Source organism: Xiphophorus maculatus, chromosome 13 (genome assembly GCF_002775205.1).
Source record: "Xiphophorus maculatus strain JP 163 A chromosome 13, X_maculatus-5.0-male, whole genome shotgun sequence".
Taxonomy (NCBI): Eukaryota; Metazoa; Chordata; class Actinopteri; order Cyprinodontiformes; family Poeciliidae; genus Xiphophorus; species Xiphophorus maculatus.
This window is the reverse complement of record NC_036455.1, coordinates 12,205,591-12,223,392: the sequence shown is the minus strand read 5'-3', so window position 1 is coordinate 12,223,392 and position 17,802 is coordinate 12,205,591. Positions and strand designations below refer to the sequence as shown.

The 17,802-nt window shown below is 36.5% G+C and overlaps 1 protein-coding gene across 1 annotated transcript; it reads left to right on the top strand.

Moving 5' to 3' along the window:
- Positions 1 to 3,006: 3,006 nt before the first annotated feature.
- LOC102228868 (major histocompatibility complex class I-related gene protein-like) lies at positions 3,007 to 17,666 on the top strand. The gene is made up of 7 exons (XM_023344388.1): positions 3,007 to 3,168; positions 5,425 to 5,691; positions 6,160 to 6,438; positions 12,679 to 12,981; positions 13,659 to 13,754; positions 16,968 to 16,985; positions 17,492 to 17,666. The coding sequence occupies exons 1-7, from the start codon at positions 3,117 to 3,119 to the stop codon at positions 17,644 to 17,646; spliced, it is 1,170 nt and encodes a 389-aa protein (XP_023200156.1). The 5' UTR covers positions 3,007 to 3,116; the 3' UTR covers positions 17,647 to 17,666.
- The last annotated feature ends 136 nt before the right edge of the window (positions 17,667 to 17,802 follow it).

Genomic DNA, 17,802 nt, shown 5'->3' with positions numbered 1-17,802 from the left:
ACAGAAACAAGGCGTTGGGCCGTAACAGATCCTGTGAGCTGCTGCTTCATCTGCGCCTTGGAAAAGAAATTACAATTAATAAAATATTAAAGACAAATTCCTTCACTAGAAGGGGATGAGCAGTCAGCAGTGAAGGACTCATTCGCCATTTTGGATCTCCAAGGTGAACTTTTGTAGGCCTTGATGTTCCAGCAGGCAGCAGTGAAGAAAGATTCTCTGCAATATTGTGAACCAGTAAAATCTTTTTTGGAAAACCTTTGATTATTACAGTGGAAAAATGATAAAGTTTTACATCAACATCCAACACCACTGAGTACAAACTAATGAGAAACAGAGGTGGGCAGTATAATGTAATGTATTTATAAATTATCAGATTTTCATAACTTCATACAAAAATTATTTTAGTATCGTATTTATATCTATCAGGCAAAGTTAGAGTATTGTAGAAAAGTCAGTGTTTGAGAGAGATGGTTCAGGTCCAAACATCAAGTCGGTTTTTACACCATGAAACGAGATGAACTCAATTTACCCCCCATTATAAACATTAATATAATAATATTAATGTACTGGAACTCAATATCCCAGTGCAGTTGATGTGTAACCATGGTTACACTCATTGTTGTTCTTCAAAATTATCCTCTTCAATTAAGTTCAGATGTTGCTGGAAACAACATTTATCTGAAGCTGAACTTTTTCCCTGTGTGCAGGAGCAAAGAGGAGAGACAGAAGGAGAAAGTTCAAACCATCTCTTTCATTTATCATAACGGGTAACATGAGATTATTACCTGTGTAACCAGATTACTGGGTTTCTTAATCAAACTGAATAGTTTAATTTCATAGTCGAGGTTCAGGAGGTTCTCATCACAAGAAAATGATCCTATTGACCCCAAAGACGACGTTTAAATGGGGAAATTAATTGTAATCAAATCAGGAGCAAAACAAATAAGCAGAGACCCTACAGGGAAATGAAGTCAGTCCAAAAAATAAAAATAATAAATCTGAGATGCAGGTAAAAAACAGTCATTTGGTTGAACAACACTTTAACTTAAAATTACCAAAACAAATGATTGGTTACCTTTAGCTTTCATCTTGTTTCCATAGAAAACAATAAATATATTATTGCAATTACTTGTTTTCATCCTATTACATAAGACAAAATCATTAAATAGTACAAACCTTGTTTTTCAAAGTGTAAATGGGTCCAAAGTTTGTGTTCTGGTGGGCAGCTGCTGTGGTTGGTTAGAGCAGAGCTAACATATTTAGCTTTAACTTGCAACAAGAAGAGAGTTTGGGAGATGATTTTATAAGATCGGTTCGATCAATAAGAGGCTTTACTGATTACTGAACACGAGGAACTCACTGCTGATTGTAAAAAGGTTTGAAACCCTTTCAAACAGGCTTCTCAGTCTGACACAGGAAGTGAGGAAACAGGAAGTGACACAACTTCATCACCTTTTGTATGCAGCTCAGGAGAGCAGCAACAATGTAATTTGGTAACCAGGTGTTGAACCTGGATTACAGCGAACAGGATGGATGAACTTCATGCCCTGACGAGGAGTCAGCAAAAGTTTAGGGAATGTAATCTGAATTAATGAGTTAAAGCTGCATTTAATTTTCCTTTGGGATCAATAAAGTATTTCTGAATTTAAACTGAATAAAGACTTTCCAATGGTTTGAGTTTAGTTTGGTTAGTCTGTGACCAGACACTGACTAACCAAAATATTTTGTGACAATTTTCATTATTGTGTAATATTTTTAGACATGTAACAAGCAAATTTATTTTTAAAACAACCTAAAGTTATTATTAAATTTTGGGGCATTTTTTCCCCAAATAAATGACACTATAAATATATAAACAAGAAATTAAGAGAAATTAAAAATAAAATAAAATAAAGGAAACAGGGAAAAAGGAATTTGTGAAATAAATTTTAATCTACATCTTATATTCAGTCTTTCTTATTTTAACAAAACAAAAAAAAACATCGTTCAAACTTGTTTTTACATTGAACACTACATTTAGTGCATTGTGTCTGATATTTTAATTTCCCTTCCAAACTGAACCGAATAGAAAAAATATCAGATTCCATCTTCCATTGAAGTTTTCCTAACAACAGATAACAGTTAACTTTCACTTTCGTGAACAAACCTTTATGACAGTAGGCCAGACCTTTTATTTGAGATTCAGTTAATACTTTATAGAATTCAGGCCATGGGATTAATTGTCATTTTTACATGGGTTCCATCGCATATAGGAATAAAAGGAAATGAGTTGGCAGACAAATATGCAAAACAAGCTTCAAAAAACAGTTCCATTGAGATACTGATTCCTTTTAGTAAAGAGGAAATAAAATCTATTATAAAACAAAAGGTTAAGGGAAGATGGCAGAAGCAGTGGGAAGAAGAAAGAACTGGTAGATGGCTTTATTGTATTCAAAGGACAGTTGGTGCAATGAGGGCAACAGAAAGAAGTAGAAAAGAAGAAAACATTATATCCAGATTACGTTTTGGTCATACAGGTTTAAACAGTACACTATTTAAAATGGGGAAACATCCATCAGGTAATTGTGATCTTTGTCTTCAAGAAGAGACAGTAGAACATGTTTTATTGTTATGTCCAAAGTACTCCGAGGAGAGAAGGAAATTAGAATATAGGCTTCTAAAGAATAAGTTACAGTTAAAAATATCAGATATTTTGGGATATTCCTCTTCCTCTGAATATTTATGTTATTTCATAAAATTTCTTAAGAAAACTAAACTGATAGAAAGGATTTAGTGTTTTTTTTTGTTTTTTGTTTTTTTAAGTTGCGTTCCGATCCACACTCCATATCAGTAGGTGGCGGTAATGCACACCATTAAGTTGCTTGCCAACCGCCATTAAAATCAAAAAGAAGAAGAAGAAGAACCTTTATGACGCTGTTTAACCCAGATTTAAGTGACGCTTGCACCCAGGACGTTCTGATTGGCTCAGCTGGCTGATCTTCAGACACACACCCTACCTGTTTCTTCTTCCTTGTTTAACTTTTCAGTCTCTTCACACGGAAGAGGAAATAATCTGCTTGAAATTGGAGCTAAACATGTTCGTCGTCATTTCGCCGATGTAAAACGACATCGGCGAAATGACGCCCTTAATCTTTCTGATTCTAGTGGGAATTCAAGGTTCTACCGCAGGTGAGTTAAACATTTTAAATATTTAAAGATCAGTGTTATTTAAGAACTGTGTGTTTGTTTGATAATAGGTCCTGGTACTGGATGCTGAATGTTAAACATTTTACTCACTTATTTAAAATATAATCGTCTAAAATGAAACAAAATGGACCGGCTGTTAAGTTTTTTTCTTACTTTTTTTAAACCCTATGTTATTATTTTTTGACATTTACTAGATGATCGACTTGGGCTTTATCCAAAATGGCAGCATGTTAAGTCATAACAATGTTGGGTTGGCGACATGTAAAATGGCCGTTAGTGAGTTTATTACTCTTATTCCACAGTCTAATAAATAGTTTGGATAAAGTTTAAGACTTATTGAGGATTTTCAATTCACATTGTAAGCCCCAATTTTTTTCAGATTTTAATGCTACTTCAGTTAGAGTTTAGTGTTTCTTCTACTAATACCTCAACACACCACCACGTAACACACCGCACACTGCAGGACGTTGTAAGATTGTCGTAAAGGTAAAATAGGGGCAAAAAACTCAAAAGAAAACAAATAATAAAAATACCCCCCACTCCCCCAAAGGCTTGTCTAAAGGTCTTGATCGGTCCGCGGTCATAAAAAGTTTGGGGACCACTGCTTTACATCATAAAAACACAAAAATACAGCCATAGAACACACAGTCAACATTACATTTTGTTATCATTACACATCAGATTATTGATTAATGTTTCATGATTATTTTCAAAAGCAACTCTAACCATCTGGGTTTTAGTCCAGATTTCTGTTTATTTTTTCTGGTGTAACTAACTATAGTCATTTTTGTCAACAACTTTAGGACAGAGAATAATTCTAAGTAATATAATAATATTTCCTTTTTTAAAAGTGAAATACTTTATGGATTGCTGTATTATGTAATAATTAAGTTAAACAAGAGCAAAGTAGCACATTACTGCTCACTGCAGTTCTAATGTATCAAAATCTGAACAACTTAAAGAGATGAGGAATACTTTTTAAATCACTGTGTCCAGCTGTCAGGTGCATAAAAGATCTGAATGGTTGGACTTTAGTACTAACCTGTTTACATCTGGTTTTGTAAAATCCTCTTTAAACTTGTCATTATGAATCTGCACCAGTTTGTATTAAATGCTGTCACCTTTGAGTTTCATGTCAGAAGCAGCAGTTCAGACACTAGAACAGATTTTTGGTTTGTTCCAGAAAGCAGGTCTGAAACTTTTCACTCAGACTCTGTAGTTACAGTAAATGTTCATCATCCAAACATACTCTATATCAGGGCACATCAATGTGTTTTTTTTCTAGAAATATTTATTAGATATTGTTAAACATGTTGCTAGGCTGTTATCCTGGAAGGATTTTGACATTAGTTTAGCTTTAATTAAATAGAAATAAAAACAGACACTTGAAAAACTGAGTCAGAACATAAATTTGATAAACTTAATCTTGGTTATTTAAGGATCTTTTATTGAAATTGTTTAACTGTTTAAATCAGAGCTAAAGTATTTTGTGCTGGTTGATACATTCAAATTCAAAAATACTTTGTTGATCCCAAAGGGACATAAAGTTTTGTTGTAACTCATTGATTAATATTCTACAGAGTTACTGTAGATGGTGATGGTTGTTGGCAGGAAAGATCTCTTGAAGCAGTCTGTGTTGCAGTGAATTTGAAAAGGCCTCTGACTGAAGACACTCTTGTTTTTCCAAGACAGTCTAACTGACAACCCAGACCATCCTCTTCATTAGACTGTCTTGGGAAAACAGAGTGTCGTCAGTTAGAGACTTCTTCAGATTTGCTGTAATACAGACGGTTTTAAAGGGTGAAATAATTTCTGATTTCACATGGAGAAAGGTTTTGCTGTTGATATAACAGACGTTTTAAAATAATAACATTAAATATTGTGATGGTTAGTTTTGACAATCTGGGGTTCTGATGAGAATATTATGATTGATACCTTAATTATTAATGTGTGATGAAAATGTAATGTATACTGATAACAAAATTATCACAATTTAGCAAAGATATTCAACATTTCAAAAGGTTAGATTCATTATTTCAACGTGAGCTTGTGTTGCTGCTAAATTACCCTGTTTAAAAATGTTAAAGTTATGGACAGATAAGTAAACAAAATATAAAAAACTAAATGTGTTTTATATTTTTTCATCTATCAGAACAGAACCTGATGAAGTGGGTTTATGTTAGATATGAGTAATAACAGAGTAAAGTTAAAATATTCAGAAATGTCTTTTTCTTACAGTGACCCACTCTCTGAAGTATTTCTACACGGCATCTTCAGGAATAGAAAACTTCCCATCATACGTCTCTGTTGGGTTGGTGGATGATGTTCAGATAAGTTACTGTGACAGCAAAACAAATAAAAATATTCCTAAACAGGATTGGATGGATGAAGTGAGATCAGAACATCCAGATTACTGGAAGGAGGAAACAGAGACATGTCTGGTTAAACAGCAAACCTTCAAAATCAGCCTAGAAACTGCTAAACAACGTTTCAACCAGACTGGAGGTTTGTTCATGATTCACTTTGTACATATCATATAATTTTTAGTTTCCCACATTGATTGTGTTATTATGTGCATTTGAATATATTTACCTCTGTTTTTAATTCAGTACATTTCAGTCAAATTAGTATTTTTCTGTGTGAACCTCTGTATTTTAAAAATTTATTATAAAAATTATTTCTATTCAAATTCTTGTCTTAAATTCCATGACATTAAACTTTTGGAACATAAAGCAGTAATTGTTTAATTATTTGTAGCTATTGTCCCATTTGGAGTTATAAACACATGATAAACAAAATGAACTATTTTTGAGGGGGAGCATAAAGGCAAAGTTGGCATTTTGTTCAAAGCATTTATTTAATTTGTGCAAAAGATTTAGGAGTTTATTTTTGATAGAACAGTCTTACACTGAAATACACTGGGGACAAATTAATGAATTGTGTTTTAAACTCACTGATGTCTCTTTGTCTCAGGCGAACACATATATCAGCAGATGTATGGCTGTGAGTGGGATAATGAGACTGGAGAGGTCAAAGTTTATGATCAGTTTGGTTATGATGGAGAAGATTTAATCATACTGGACTCAAATACACAAGAATGGATCGCTCCAAGAACACAAGCTGTCATCACCGCAAACAAGTGGAATAATGACAGATATGATTTAGAACATGAGAAGATCTACTTAACTCATATATGTGTTGAGTGGCTGAAGAAATATGTGAATTATGGGAGGAGCTCACTGATGAGAACAGGTATTAAAAATGTAAAGTATTTATGTGTTTTACCTTGTTATTTACCTTGTTTTGTATAAATATCTCCATCACAGTTTCCATGCAGTTATTGGCCTTTGCAACAAGTTTTTCCTGCTTTGTCATATCAGTCATCATTTGTTTCCTTCCACATCAGAAATCAACTTACCAACCTTTCACAGTATATTGAAATGTACATTGTAATGTACTCATAAACTCATAAAAATAAGTTACAAAGGAATTTTGTTTATCTTTATAAAGTGTTGTTGCGCAACACCCCCCCCCTCCTTTCTGTCTCTACTCTCTCACTCTCGTACTTCCTCTTCTGAGAGGGGAGATGTGCTACCAGCTCTCCATCTAACGGGTTAATTGAGTTTCCTAAATCTGCCGGGATTTACCCTGTCCAGAACTGAAGTAAACTCTGTTTAAGCTGGTTTCGAGAAACGATTCACCTGATTTTTAACGGCCTACATCCAGGTGTCTCACCCTTCTTCCCTCTGTGAATTAGCCAGACTGAGCAGCCTACAGCCAACTAGTTTCACAGAGCACACCTGTTAACGGTCGCTCGTTCTCTTATTTTACAACTTGCATTTGTTATTGAACCAGGTAGGTTTTAGTGACTCGGGCGAGTCCCAAGGATGACGTTTTAAATTTGGGCTACCAGCAACTTAAAAACATTTTAAACTTTTTCCTCTCCAGAATCAAACATCACAGCTATTTTACAACCATCAAAGAACTTTAAGGTGACTCATTAACTGAATGTCCACAACATCTTTTAGATTTTCTTTATGCTAAATATTTTATTAGTAAGGCATTTTTGCAAGGGTCAGTACAGCTTAATTCAGTAGCAGAAATAATCAAATAAGTAAAATCAATCATCTAGTCTGTCTTTCCCTACTGCTGACACTGAAAACTAAAAAAAGGGAACCTTTGAGAGAGACGGACGGAGCCTGGCGCCTCGAACCCCAGACCTGGCACGACGACGAAGAAGGTGCTGCAGCAGGAGGAAGACGCCGATCGATGAAGGCCAGGATCTCCGCAGGTCTGATGATGAAGAAGGTGTTGCAGCAGGAGGAAGACGCCGATCGATGAAGGCCAGGATCTCCGCAGGTCTGATGATGAAGAAGGTGTTGCAGCAGGAGGAAGATGTTGATCAGCGAAGGCAGGAATCTCTGTAGGTCTGATGAGCCTCCTCTCCGCATGGATGGTGAGGTCACACAGGACTTGGTGCTGGCAGGAAGGAAGGCACCAGTTCTTCTTCTTTGTCTTTGCCTTTGTCTTCATCTTTGTCTTTGGGGTCTGAACCCAGCCGATGAGAGAAGTGCGATTCGAAGCCACAGGTTGTGGGGCTGACGGGTTGGTCCCCATGGCCGGACAGTCTTCGGCTCCGTGGCCCCGGCTCTTCTTCAGCTGCAGAGTTCTTTGTCCATCTCGATCTTGGCTCGAAGCTGCCCGGAGGATCCAACGAACGGTTCCTCTTTTGCACTCACCTTTTATAGGGTTTCTGACTGCTCAGACAGATGATCTCATATCCATCACTGTCTTACAGACATTTCCTGATGTCTGTGCTAATGTCTCAGGGTTGCTCAACCTCCTATGTCCATTGCCTGCACAACCTTTCACCTACTCTCTAAATAAGGCGTTGATCATCTCTGCTCTCCTGTTAGTTCCTTGCCTTTCACCTTTCACCTACTCTCTACCTCCAACATATCAGTGATGTTTAATTGCAGTTACACCTTTTTACACCATTTCAAGTTCAATGTCAAAATCACATTTATATCACATTTATTTTCTTTAGCTTCTCTGATTTAGCATTCATTTATAATTTTATAACCATAACTTATATCACATTTATTTTCTTCAGCTTCTCTGATTTATCATTCATTTATGATTTTATAACCATAACTTATTAATTATACTTATTATAATCCTAATGTGAGTTATTACAGATGTTTTTCTGAAAAGAAACCAAGAATAATACATGATTCTAATTATTTGATGCCAAAGTTACAGTTACTTGTTTTTCTTGTAACTGTTCCCACAAATGTTCGTGTAAATATTATTACAAGTAAACCAATATTAATATAAGTATTTTACTTTGAATCTTATCAAATTACCAAAATGTTTAGATTTCATTCTTTAAACTTTCATGATTTAAAATAAGGAATAGTCTCAGCTATTTTTTATAAATCTGCAGGCTGGAACTTACTTCCTCTTTTTCCAGGAAACCTGCTTTTCCTGTTTCATGACTCTCTCTGTCTGACTATGATTTCTTATGATTAGATAGAAAAAAGTAGAATTAAAGCAAAGTTTGCATGAGACAAAAACAACACACACAACCAGATTTATTTTATTGACACTTAAGTCTACTGTTGGGCCTTGATGTCACTTGAGTGATTCATTTTAAAGATAACTTTATTTATTATTACTGTTAAACTAAAATCTCCAGCATGGGGAAGTGGGATGAGCTCGGATTTTCTTGACACCCCCTCCACGAGGTCAGACCTTTCACATGCTGGGAGTCCATCACCCTCCTGCAGTTCGCCGTCCTCATCCCCTGGAAAGAGAAGATGTTCGTCTGGGATGTGAAGATGCAGATTCTTCATCCTCAGTTGTCACAGAGGGCTCAGTGTAGTCATCAAAACTCCACTTCTCTTGACACCCCCTCCTTGGAGTTTTGATTTCCCCCATGAGGTGATGAATGTCGAAGAAAACTTGGATCGCTTTGATTCTTCTACAGGAACCTTCGCTGGATGAACTGTCAGTTCTTCAGGATGTGGGATGGTTCTTTAGGGAAGGGAAGATGGGCTGAGACAGAAGGCCTCAAAAAAAAAAAAATTCTGACTGTTCAGCAGAGCAAAGCAAAAAGCATAAGCATCATGACACTTTATCCGTAATCATGATCCTTTGCCATTTTAATCCATCAGGTTGTGACAGGAGTTCTTCTTTAGCATAGTCCAATTTCTTCACGGCCCTCCCAGTCCAAAGCCTTGAAGTTGTTCTTTGAACGGCAACCTTCCTGTAATAGTGGCCAGTCTACTGTAGGATGGCATGGTGCTTGATTCTCTGGCCATCGTCTCGTAATGTTCTGGTTCGCTGTAGCTAAGAACTGGCTTGAGCACTGCTTCCTCATGGACCCCTTTCTTCATCAGTAGTACTGTGTTGAAGTTCAGTACTTGCTTTACAAAAACTCGGGCGTTGAATCTCAGCTTGATCCCCGTAGCTGCAGGCCGATCTTGAGCTTTAATCCAAACTCTCTGCCCTGTTTTCAGTGACACTTTGAGCTGCAACTTCCCTTTTTCTTCTCTGAGCAAAAAGGAGAAGTGTCTTCGCCTCCCTGCTTTCTGTGACGTGAACGGAGTTCCTCTGCAGGGGAAGACCTGCTCTTCTAGCAGTTGTCACTGTGTTCATCAGCACCAAGAGGTACTTCTCACCTCTCTTTCCTGTTGTCCCCATTGGTTCTGCTACATCCATGCAGACTGAACCCCATGGGACTGTGCTCTTGATGAACAAACCTTCCATCCGCTGTCCTGGGTGCCCTGGGTAGCTGTGCAGAAAGTTGATGCAGTTCTGTTGAGGTCTCCTCCTTTTCCAAACGATCTGGACGGCCGGCTTCCTCCGGTTTCTTCCCCAGATTTTCCTCCTCGAAGTGATCATCCATCACTCCGTCTCTCCGTCGGTTCGAGTTGTCTATCCCCCAAAGCCTCTCTTTGCGCTCTTGAGCAGGGATGGGTCTAGACTATGTTGGCTACTAGCTTCACTGTCTGGATCCGGTCATTCTATCCTCAGTAGAAGCTTTCCCTCACCTGTACGCTATACAGTTACTGCGAGGGTTGTGACTGATGGCCTTATCAGTCACCACTAACTCTTTTCCCTAAGAGTTAGTAACCCAAGTGAGCTATTCAGAGTCTCACATCTGTTTTCACTGACTTGGCATAGGGCCCTCCTACTTCGTTAGTCGTGCCCCACGTTGGGCGCCACTTGTTGTTGCGCAACACCCCCCCCCTCCTTTCTGTCTCTACTCTCTCACTCTCGTACTTCCTCTTCTGAGAGGGGAGATGTGCTACCAGCTCTCCATCTAACGGGTTAATTGAGTTTCCTAAATCTGCCGGGATTTACCCTGTCCAGAACTGAAGTAAACTCTGTTTAAGCTGGTTTCGAGAAACGATTCACCTGATTTTTAACGGCCTACATCCAGGTGTCTCACCCTTCTTCCCTCTGTGAATTAGCCAGACTGAGCAGCCTACAGCCAACTAGTTTCACAGAGCACACCTGTTAACGGTCGCTCGTTCTCTTATTTTACAACTTGCATTTGTTATTGAACCAGGTAGGTTTTAGTGACTCGGGCGAGTCCCAAGGATGACGTTTTAAATTTGGGCTACCAGCAACTTAAAAACATTTTAAACTTTTTCCTCTCCAGAATCAAACATCACAGCTATTTTACAACCATCAAAGAACTTTAAGGTGACTCATTAACTGAATGTCCACAACATCTTTTAGATTTTCTTTATGCTAAATATTTTATTAGTAAGGCATTTTTGCAAGGGTCAGTACAGCTTAATTCAGTAGCAGAAATAATCAAATAAGTAAAATCAATCATCTAGTCTGTCTTTCCCTACTGCTGACACTGAAAACTAAAAAAAGGGAACCTTTGAGAGAGACGGACGGAGCCTGGCGCCTCGAACCCCAGACCTGGCACGACGACGAAGAAGGTGCTGCAGCAGGAGGAAGACGCCGATCGATGAAGGCCAGGATCTCCGCAGGTCTGATGATGAAGAAGGTGTTGCAGCAGGAGGAAGACGCCGATCGATGAAGGCCAGGATCTCCGCAGGTCTGATGATGAAGAAGGTGTTGCAGCAGGAGGAAGATGTTGATCAGCGAAGGCAGGAATCTCTGTAGGTCTGATGAGCCTCCTCTCCGCATGGATGGTGAGGTCACACAGGACTTGGTGCTGGCAGGAAGGAAGGCACCAGTTCTTCTTCTTTGTCTTTGCCTTTGTCTTCATCTTTGTCTTTGGGGTCTGAACCCAGCCGATGAGAGAAGTGCGATTCGAAGCCACAGGTTGTGGGGCTGACGGGTTGGTCCCCATGGCCGGACAGTCTTCGGCTCCGTGGCCCCGGCTCTTCTTCAGCTGCAGAGTTCTTTGTCCATCTCGATCTTGGCTCGAAGCTGCCCGGAGGATCCAACGAACGGTTCCTCTTTTGCACTCACCTTTTATAGGGTTTCTGACTGCTCAGACAGATGATCTCATATCCATCACTGTCTTACAGACATTTCCTGATGTCTGTGCTAATGTCTCAGGGTTGCTCAACCTCCTATGTCCATTGCCTGCACAACCTTTCACCTACTCTCTAAATAAGGCGTTGATCATCTCTGCTCTCCTGTTAGTTCCTTGCCTTTCACCTTTCACCTACTCTCTACCTCCAACATATCAGTGATGTTTAATTGCAGTTACACCTTTTTACACCATTTCAAGTTCAATGTCAAAATCACATTTATATCACATTTATTTTCTTTAGCTTCTCTGATTTAGCATTCATTTATAATTTTATAACCATAACTTATATCACATTTATTTTCTTCAGCTTCTCTGATTTATCATTCATTTATGATTTTATAACCATAACTTATTAATTATACTTATTATAATCCTAATGTGAGTTATTACAGATGTTTTTCTGAAAAGAAACCAAGAATAATACATGATTCTAATTATTTGATGCCAAAGTTACAGTTACTTGTTTTTCTTGTAACTGTTCCCACAAATGTTCGTGTAAATATTATTACAAGTAAACCAATATTAATATAAGTATTTTACTTTGAATCTTATCAAATTACCAAAATGTTTAGATTTCATTCTTTAAACTTTCATGATTTAAAATAAGGAATAGTCTCAGCTATTTTTTATAAATCTGCAGGCTGGAACTTACTTCCTCTTTTTCCAGGAAACCTGCTTTTCCTGTTTCATGACTCTCTCTGTCTGACTATGATTTCTTATGATTAGATAGAAAAAAGTAGAATTAAAGCAAAGTTTGCATGAGACAAAAACAACACACACAACCAGATTTATTTTATTGACACTTAAGTCTACTGTTGGGCCTTGATGTCACTTGAGTGATTCATTTTAAAGATAACTTTATTTATTATTACTGTTAAACTAAAATCTCCAGCATGGGGAAGTGGGATGAGCTCGGATTTTCTTGACAAAAGAAACTAAAAATGTTTTCTTTATATATTCTGCAGTTCGTCCCTCAGTTTCTTTTCTCCAGAGGTTTTCCTCCTCTCCAGTCAGTTGCTTCGCTACAGGTTTCTACCCCAACAAAACAGAAATGTTCTGGAGGAAAGATGGAGAGGAGATTCATGATGATGTGGAGAAAGGAGAGATTCTCCCCAACAATGATGGGACCTTCCAGATGAGCATTTATCTTGATCTTTCATCTGTTCCACCTGAAGACTGGACGAGGTATGAATGTGTGTTTCAGCTCTCTGGTGTCAGAGAAGACCTTGTCACCAGACTGGAGAAAAACAAAATCAAGACCAATGAAGGTGAGAATAAAATTAAAAATTAAAAATTTAGATCATACACTTTGATGAAGAAATGTTTTAGTTCTTGAATTTATTAGTGCAGACCTGTACATTTTATGTAGTAAAAAACATTTAATTGTTTTTCCATTGCAGAATCACAATTAACCAATTTGCAATGGAAACTTCACATTACAATGAATATTGAGTCATATTTAATAAATGAGAATTTTATTGAAAGTTTCATTTATTTCAGTTACTCGGTTTACGAGGTGAAACATTTTATAAGTAATTTACACATTTAATTCTGTTTTCAAACCTTTATTTCTCCAAATTATGTTAATTTTTTGCTTATAGTTAATGTAAACTAGTTATCTAAGATTAAAATATCTTATCAAAGTAGTAAAATATTTTTAACAGAAATGTGAACTTAATTAAAAGTTTGTTTAATATTTGCTTAAATGTTATTTTCAAGAGGTACTTTTAATTTGACAAACAAAACTCATTGTAATATTTATTGTAGTTATTGAATATGATGGTATTCTATAAAAAGAGTATTAAAGAAATTAGCAGCAATTTGCTGTTATAAATGCATATAATGATTTATAGTCTGAATATTTACACTGGCTCATTGAAGCTGTTCATTTTAGCACATAAATGTTTGTTTAATATGTTTACATTGTTTCTTATTTTGTTCACAGTAAATTCAACCTTCATGCTCATCATTATTATTGTGTCAGTGATAATCTTTGGATTCATTGCTGCGGCTGGATTCATTCTTTACAAAAAGAAAACTGGTGAGAAATCAATTGTCTTTTTTATTGTCTTAAATTGTAGGTTTTGAGTTGAGCTGATAAAATAACACTGTTAAATTAACTCAAAGTTCTTAGTCATTTTGGTGAATATGTAAAACTGATATACAGGTGAACCCTCGTTTTTTGCGTTGGTTACGTTCCAAAAAGAACCCATGATAGGCGAAATCCGTGAAGTAGTAACCTTTCTTTTTTTACAATTATTATATATAAAATACTCCATAATACATTGAAACCAAAGAACAAAACCTTCTTACAGGCCCAAGCATTTGTTTAACAAATAAAAGTACTGTATAAACATTTTTTGTTGTTATTTTTTTTTTTGTTTTCTTTTACAAATAACTACTGTAGGCTACTGTAAAATAATAATTTTAATATGAACTGAAGGCGGATTCCCGTGCCCGAATTGCGGAGATCAGCGCCGCCCCACCGCGACCTCAGTCATTGGATTGGAACGGGAGAAAATAAAAAATGATTATGAAAAAAAAACAAAGTACAGTAGGACAAATAGTGACTCACGTTTATTTCACTGCTCTTCTGACTGAGCCGCTGCATCCTGACTCCGCTCTGTTTTTCTTCTAAAGTGCAGGTGTGTTTTTTCGAGAGACGAACATATTAGTCGGTAGTTGTTGTCGCTCTTTTTTCTTCTGGGCAAAAAGATTCTTGAAATTGCAAGAGAATTTGCAACCTTAACTTTGGCAAGCTGTTTTACATACGTGTACATATTAAACCGCAACGTTGTTGACACACAGAGAAGAAGCAGAGAGACTGTTTAGCCAATCAGAATGCAGAACACAATGCACGATGCAAATCCGTGAAGCTGCGAGACCGTGAAAGGTGAACCGCGATATAGCGACGGTTCATTGTAATGAGAAAAGAAAAATCTGAAACTATTCACAGTTGCAGAAGCAAAAACCAAACAGTTAAAATAAAATAATTGCTTTAGTGACTTAACGATGTTTAAGTTACAGATTCCTCAGAGGTTTTGTGTCTGCAGGAATGACAATAATAAACACAAATAACATTTAATTAAAACCACGAGTAGTTCCTGCTCACATCAACACATTCAACTCATCACAGCGTTGATGTCACAGACATTAATGTGAACCTTCTCTAAAAATAATGTTCACAGGACAGATTGAAGAAAAATGTCACATAAAATTCTAATATTTTGTTAAAAAATGTTTAGCAAAGTTCTGAATGGGTCAATGATTCCCTAAATGCCAGAAAATAGACTGTCAAAGACTAGGCCTGTCGCGATAAACGATAAATCAATTAATAGTATGATAAATTAAAACTATCGATGGCATTATCGTCTCTTCCGGCCCTTTTCTCTTTCTGTTAATGTCACTGAATGAAAAAAGGCTCAACTCCGGTGCTCTCCATAGACTCCCCCCTTCCTCATTTCCTTAGTGTAAAGCCCAGCGGACACGACACGCCGATTGTCGGCCCATTTTCAAAACCTGACAGACCACACATTAGCCGACAGAAATCCTTGGTATAACGGTTCGATCGGGTTCGTTCCTGCCGTGTGGTGTCCAACAATGGGCACAAAATAATGGCTACAAGTTCAGTTAACTAATTTTAAAACCAGGCATTAATCAATGCTTTACTACAATCTACCTGCAGTGCATGTGGCTAGTGTCAGCCTAAAGTCCTGACTGAATGAAAATCATTATAACCTGTTTACGTCACGTTAACGAAGAACAGCTGAAAAGTTACCGGGTTTATCAACTGCAGTAGCAATTTCGCTCCAACTCCTCCTCTTGTCATTTCTATATTCTTTGCATGTTGAATAAACATTAATGTTGTTTCCACATATCATCTCCAATGTCCGCTGGACTTCGGGTTGCCCCGTGTCAGCTGTTTGGGATTCCTCTCCATAATTTCCCCTCAGAAAGCACGGAGGAGAATCCGCGCTTTCTGATTGGCTACCTGTCACATTCAACAGGCTGCGTTAAAGCGTCCAGTCGGAAAACCCCTGATAGCGGCAACGACGATCTACCGTAACACACCACACAATCTTAGAAAGATCAACATTTTAAGATTGTTGTAAGGGAGCAAAAATCATGTAGTGTGAACTATTGCATCAGGTAGTCGATGTGCCCATCTTCTCTATTTAAATCTAATTATTACTGAAGGGCAACATAATATACAGACTTCATAATCTGCACTCTTTTGGTTGAATGTAGTATTTATTTCCACTTTGGCTTTATGTTGTTTAGTTTTTATTCAAGTACATTTTTTGTTCATGGAGACTGAGAATCCATTTTATTTTGTTTTTGGTTGTTTTGTTTATTTTGTTTATCAGCTCCAGTGTTAAGTGTTCTTTTGGAAATAAAGTGTATCTATCTTTGGCAAGAAATCGCATAGATTATTATGTCATTTCCATTAAATCAGTGTAAAAAGGTCTTCAAACAATATTATCGTGTATCGCAATAATTTTGGAGACAATTAATCGTTCAGCAAAATTTGCTATTGCGACAGGCCTATCAAAGACTATCATTTAATTAACAACAGGAACAAATTGAAGGATGTCAGGAAGTTTGTGTACAAAATGCTTTAAAATCTGCTCTACAAATCTGGCGAAGCATTTTGAAGTTTAAAAATGATGTTAAAGGGATTTTAAAGGACAAGTAAAGCTTCCTTTATTTACAGGAGGAACAAAATGCTACTATATATACTATATGTGATATGTGATATTTAAATAATAGCAACGTAACAATAGTCCATGTATGACTGAACAAATTTATTAAAGGTGAAGTTGCAGGGGGGGTAAAGAAACTGCAACAAAGCAACACAACCAGCATCTCAGAAATAAACAAACCTTCTGATAGTTTATGGATGATAGTGAAAGAAGTTTTAGCAGGATATTTGTTGAATATATGTAAAATAAGGGAAAAATAATAACTCAATTGTTTTTAACATTAATAAATAATTTTATTTAACTTTATATAGAGATGAAAAACTACAGTAAAGCTGCTAAATGTTCTCTCAAATACTCAGATAATCTAAAACTACTGAGGTAACAGTAAGTTTAAATTATGATTTTCAGAGTTTATCAAGGGCAATTAATCACTTAATACTTAATTTTATAATTTGTGAAAATATTTGAGTGCTCAAAAAATTATATTTGTTGTAGATATAGCTATTTATAGTATAAACAAATAATTTATTAATCATTTTTGTTTGTTTCAGGACGTAAACGTGCTGTCAGTAAGTATTTACAATGTTTCGTCAGATTTTTCTCGTCTTTGTCTCATTTTGCAATGTTTTCTGAGGCCCACAGTAAAACTTATGTGAGACTGGATAAAATTTAATCTCACTAACTTGTCACACTGTATAGAATTGCAAGACTGAATTGTTTCTGTAGCTGAATCACATCAGAAAAATTGGCTTCAGATGTTTGTTTGTGAATCAACATTGAATTAAAAGAGCTTTTGATCTTATTACTAGAGCTGGACGATGAAAATAGGGAAAGAAGGACAAATGAAAGGAGACAGTGTTGTAATTATGCAGAACATGACAAAGATCCATGCTGTGTTTTTTTACACCCATCAACAATCACAAACCACCAAACTCAGAACCAGAGATTTAGTTTCACTAAAGGTATTGACTGAAAGGGCCAGTAAGAGACCTAGCTAAAGGCTTCAGTTAAATCAAAATAAACTTAAAGGACAAATAAAAAATGACATAACACATAAAATGTTTTTATTTTCTAGTTTCTGATGAAATGAAGCCTTCGACCTCAAGATCAGAGACTTTGATCTCAAGATCAGAGATTTTGACCTCAAGCCTACAGACTTTGACCTCAAGCCTACAGACTTCATCTTTAACTAGTATCAGTTCAGACGACAGCAAAGGCAGTTCCTCATGAGATAAACCATTGTTACAACGGTAAGATCCCATTGTTATAACTTGTTTCTTTTTCAGTGCTTTGTATGTATACAATGAATAAACATAAGTTTATAGAAATATTATATAAATTTCTGCTTATTGATTGTTTCAACAGCAAAAAGAAAAAAAAAAAAAC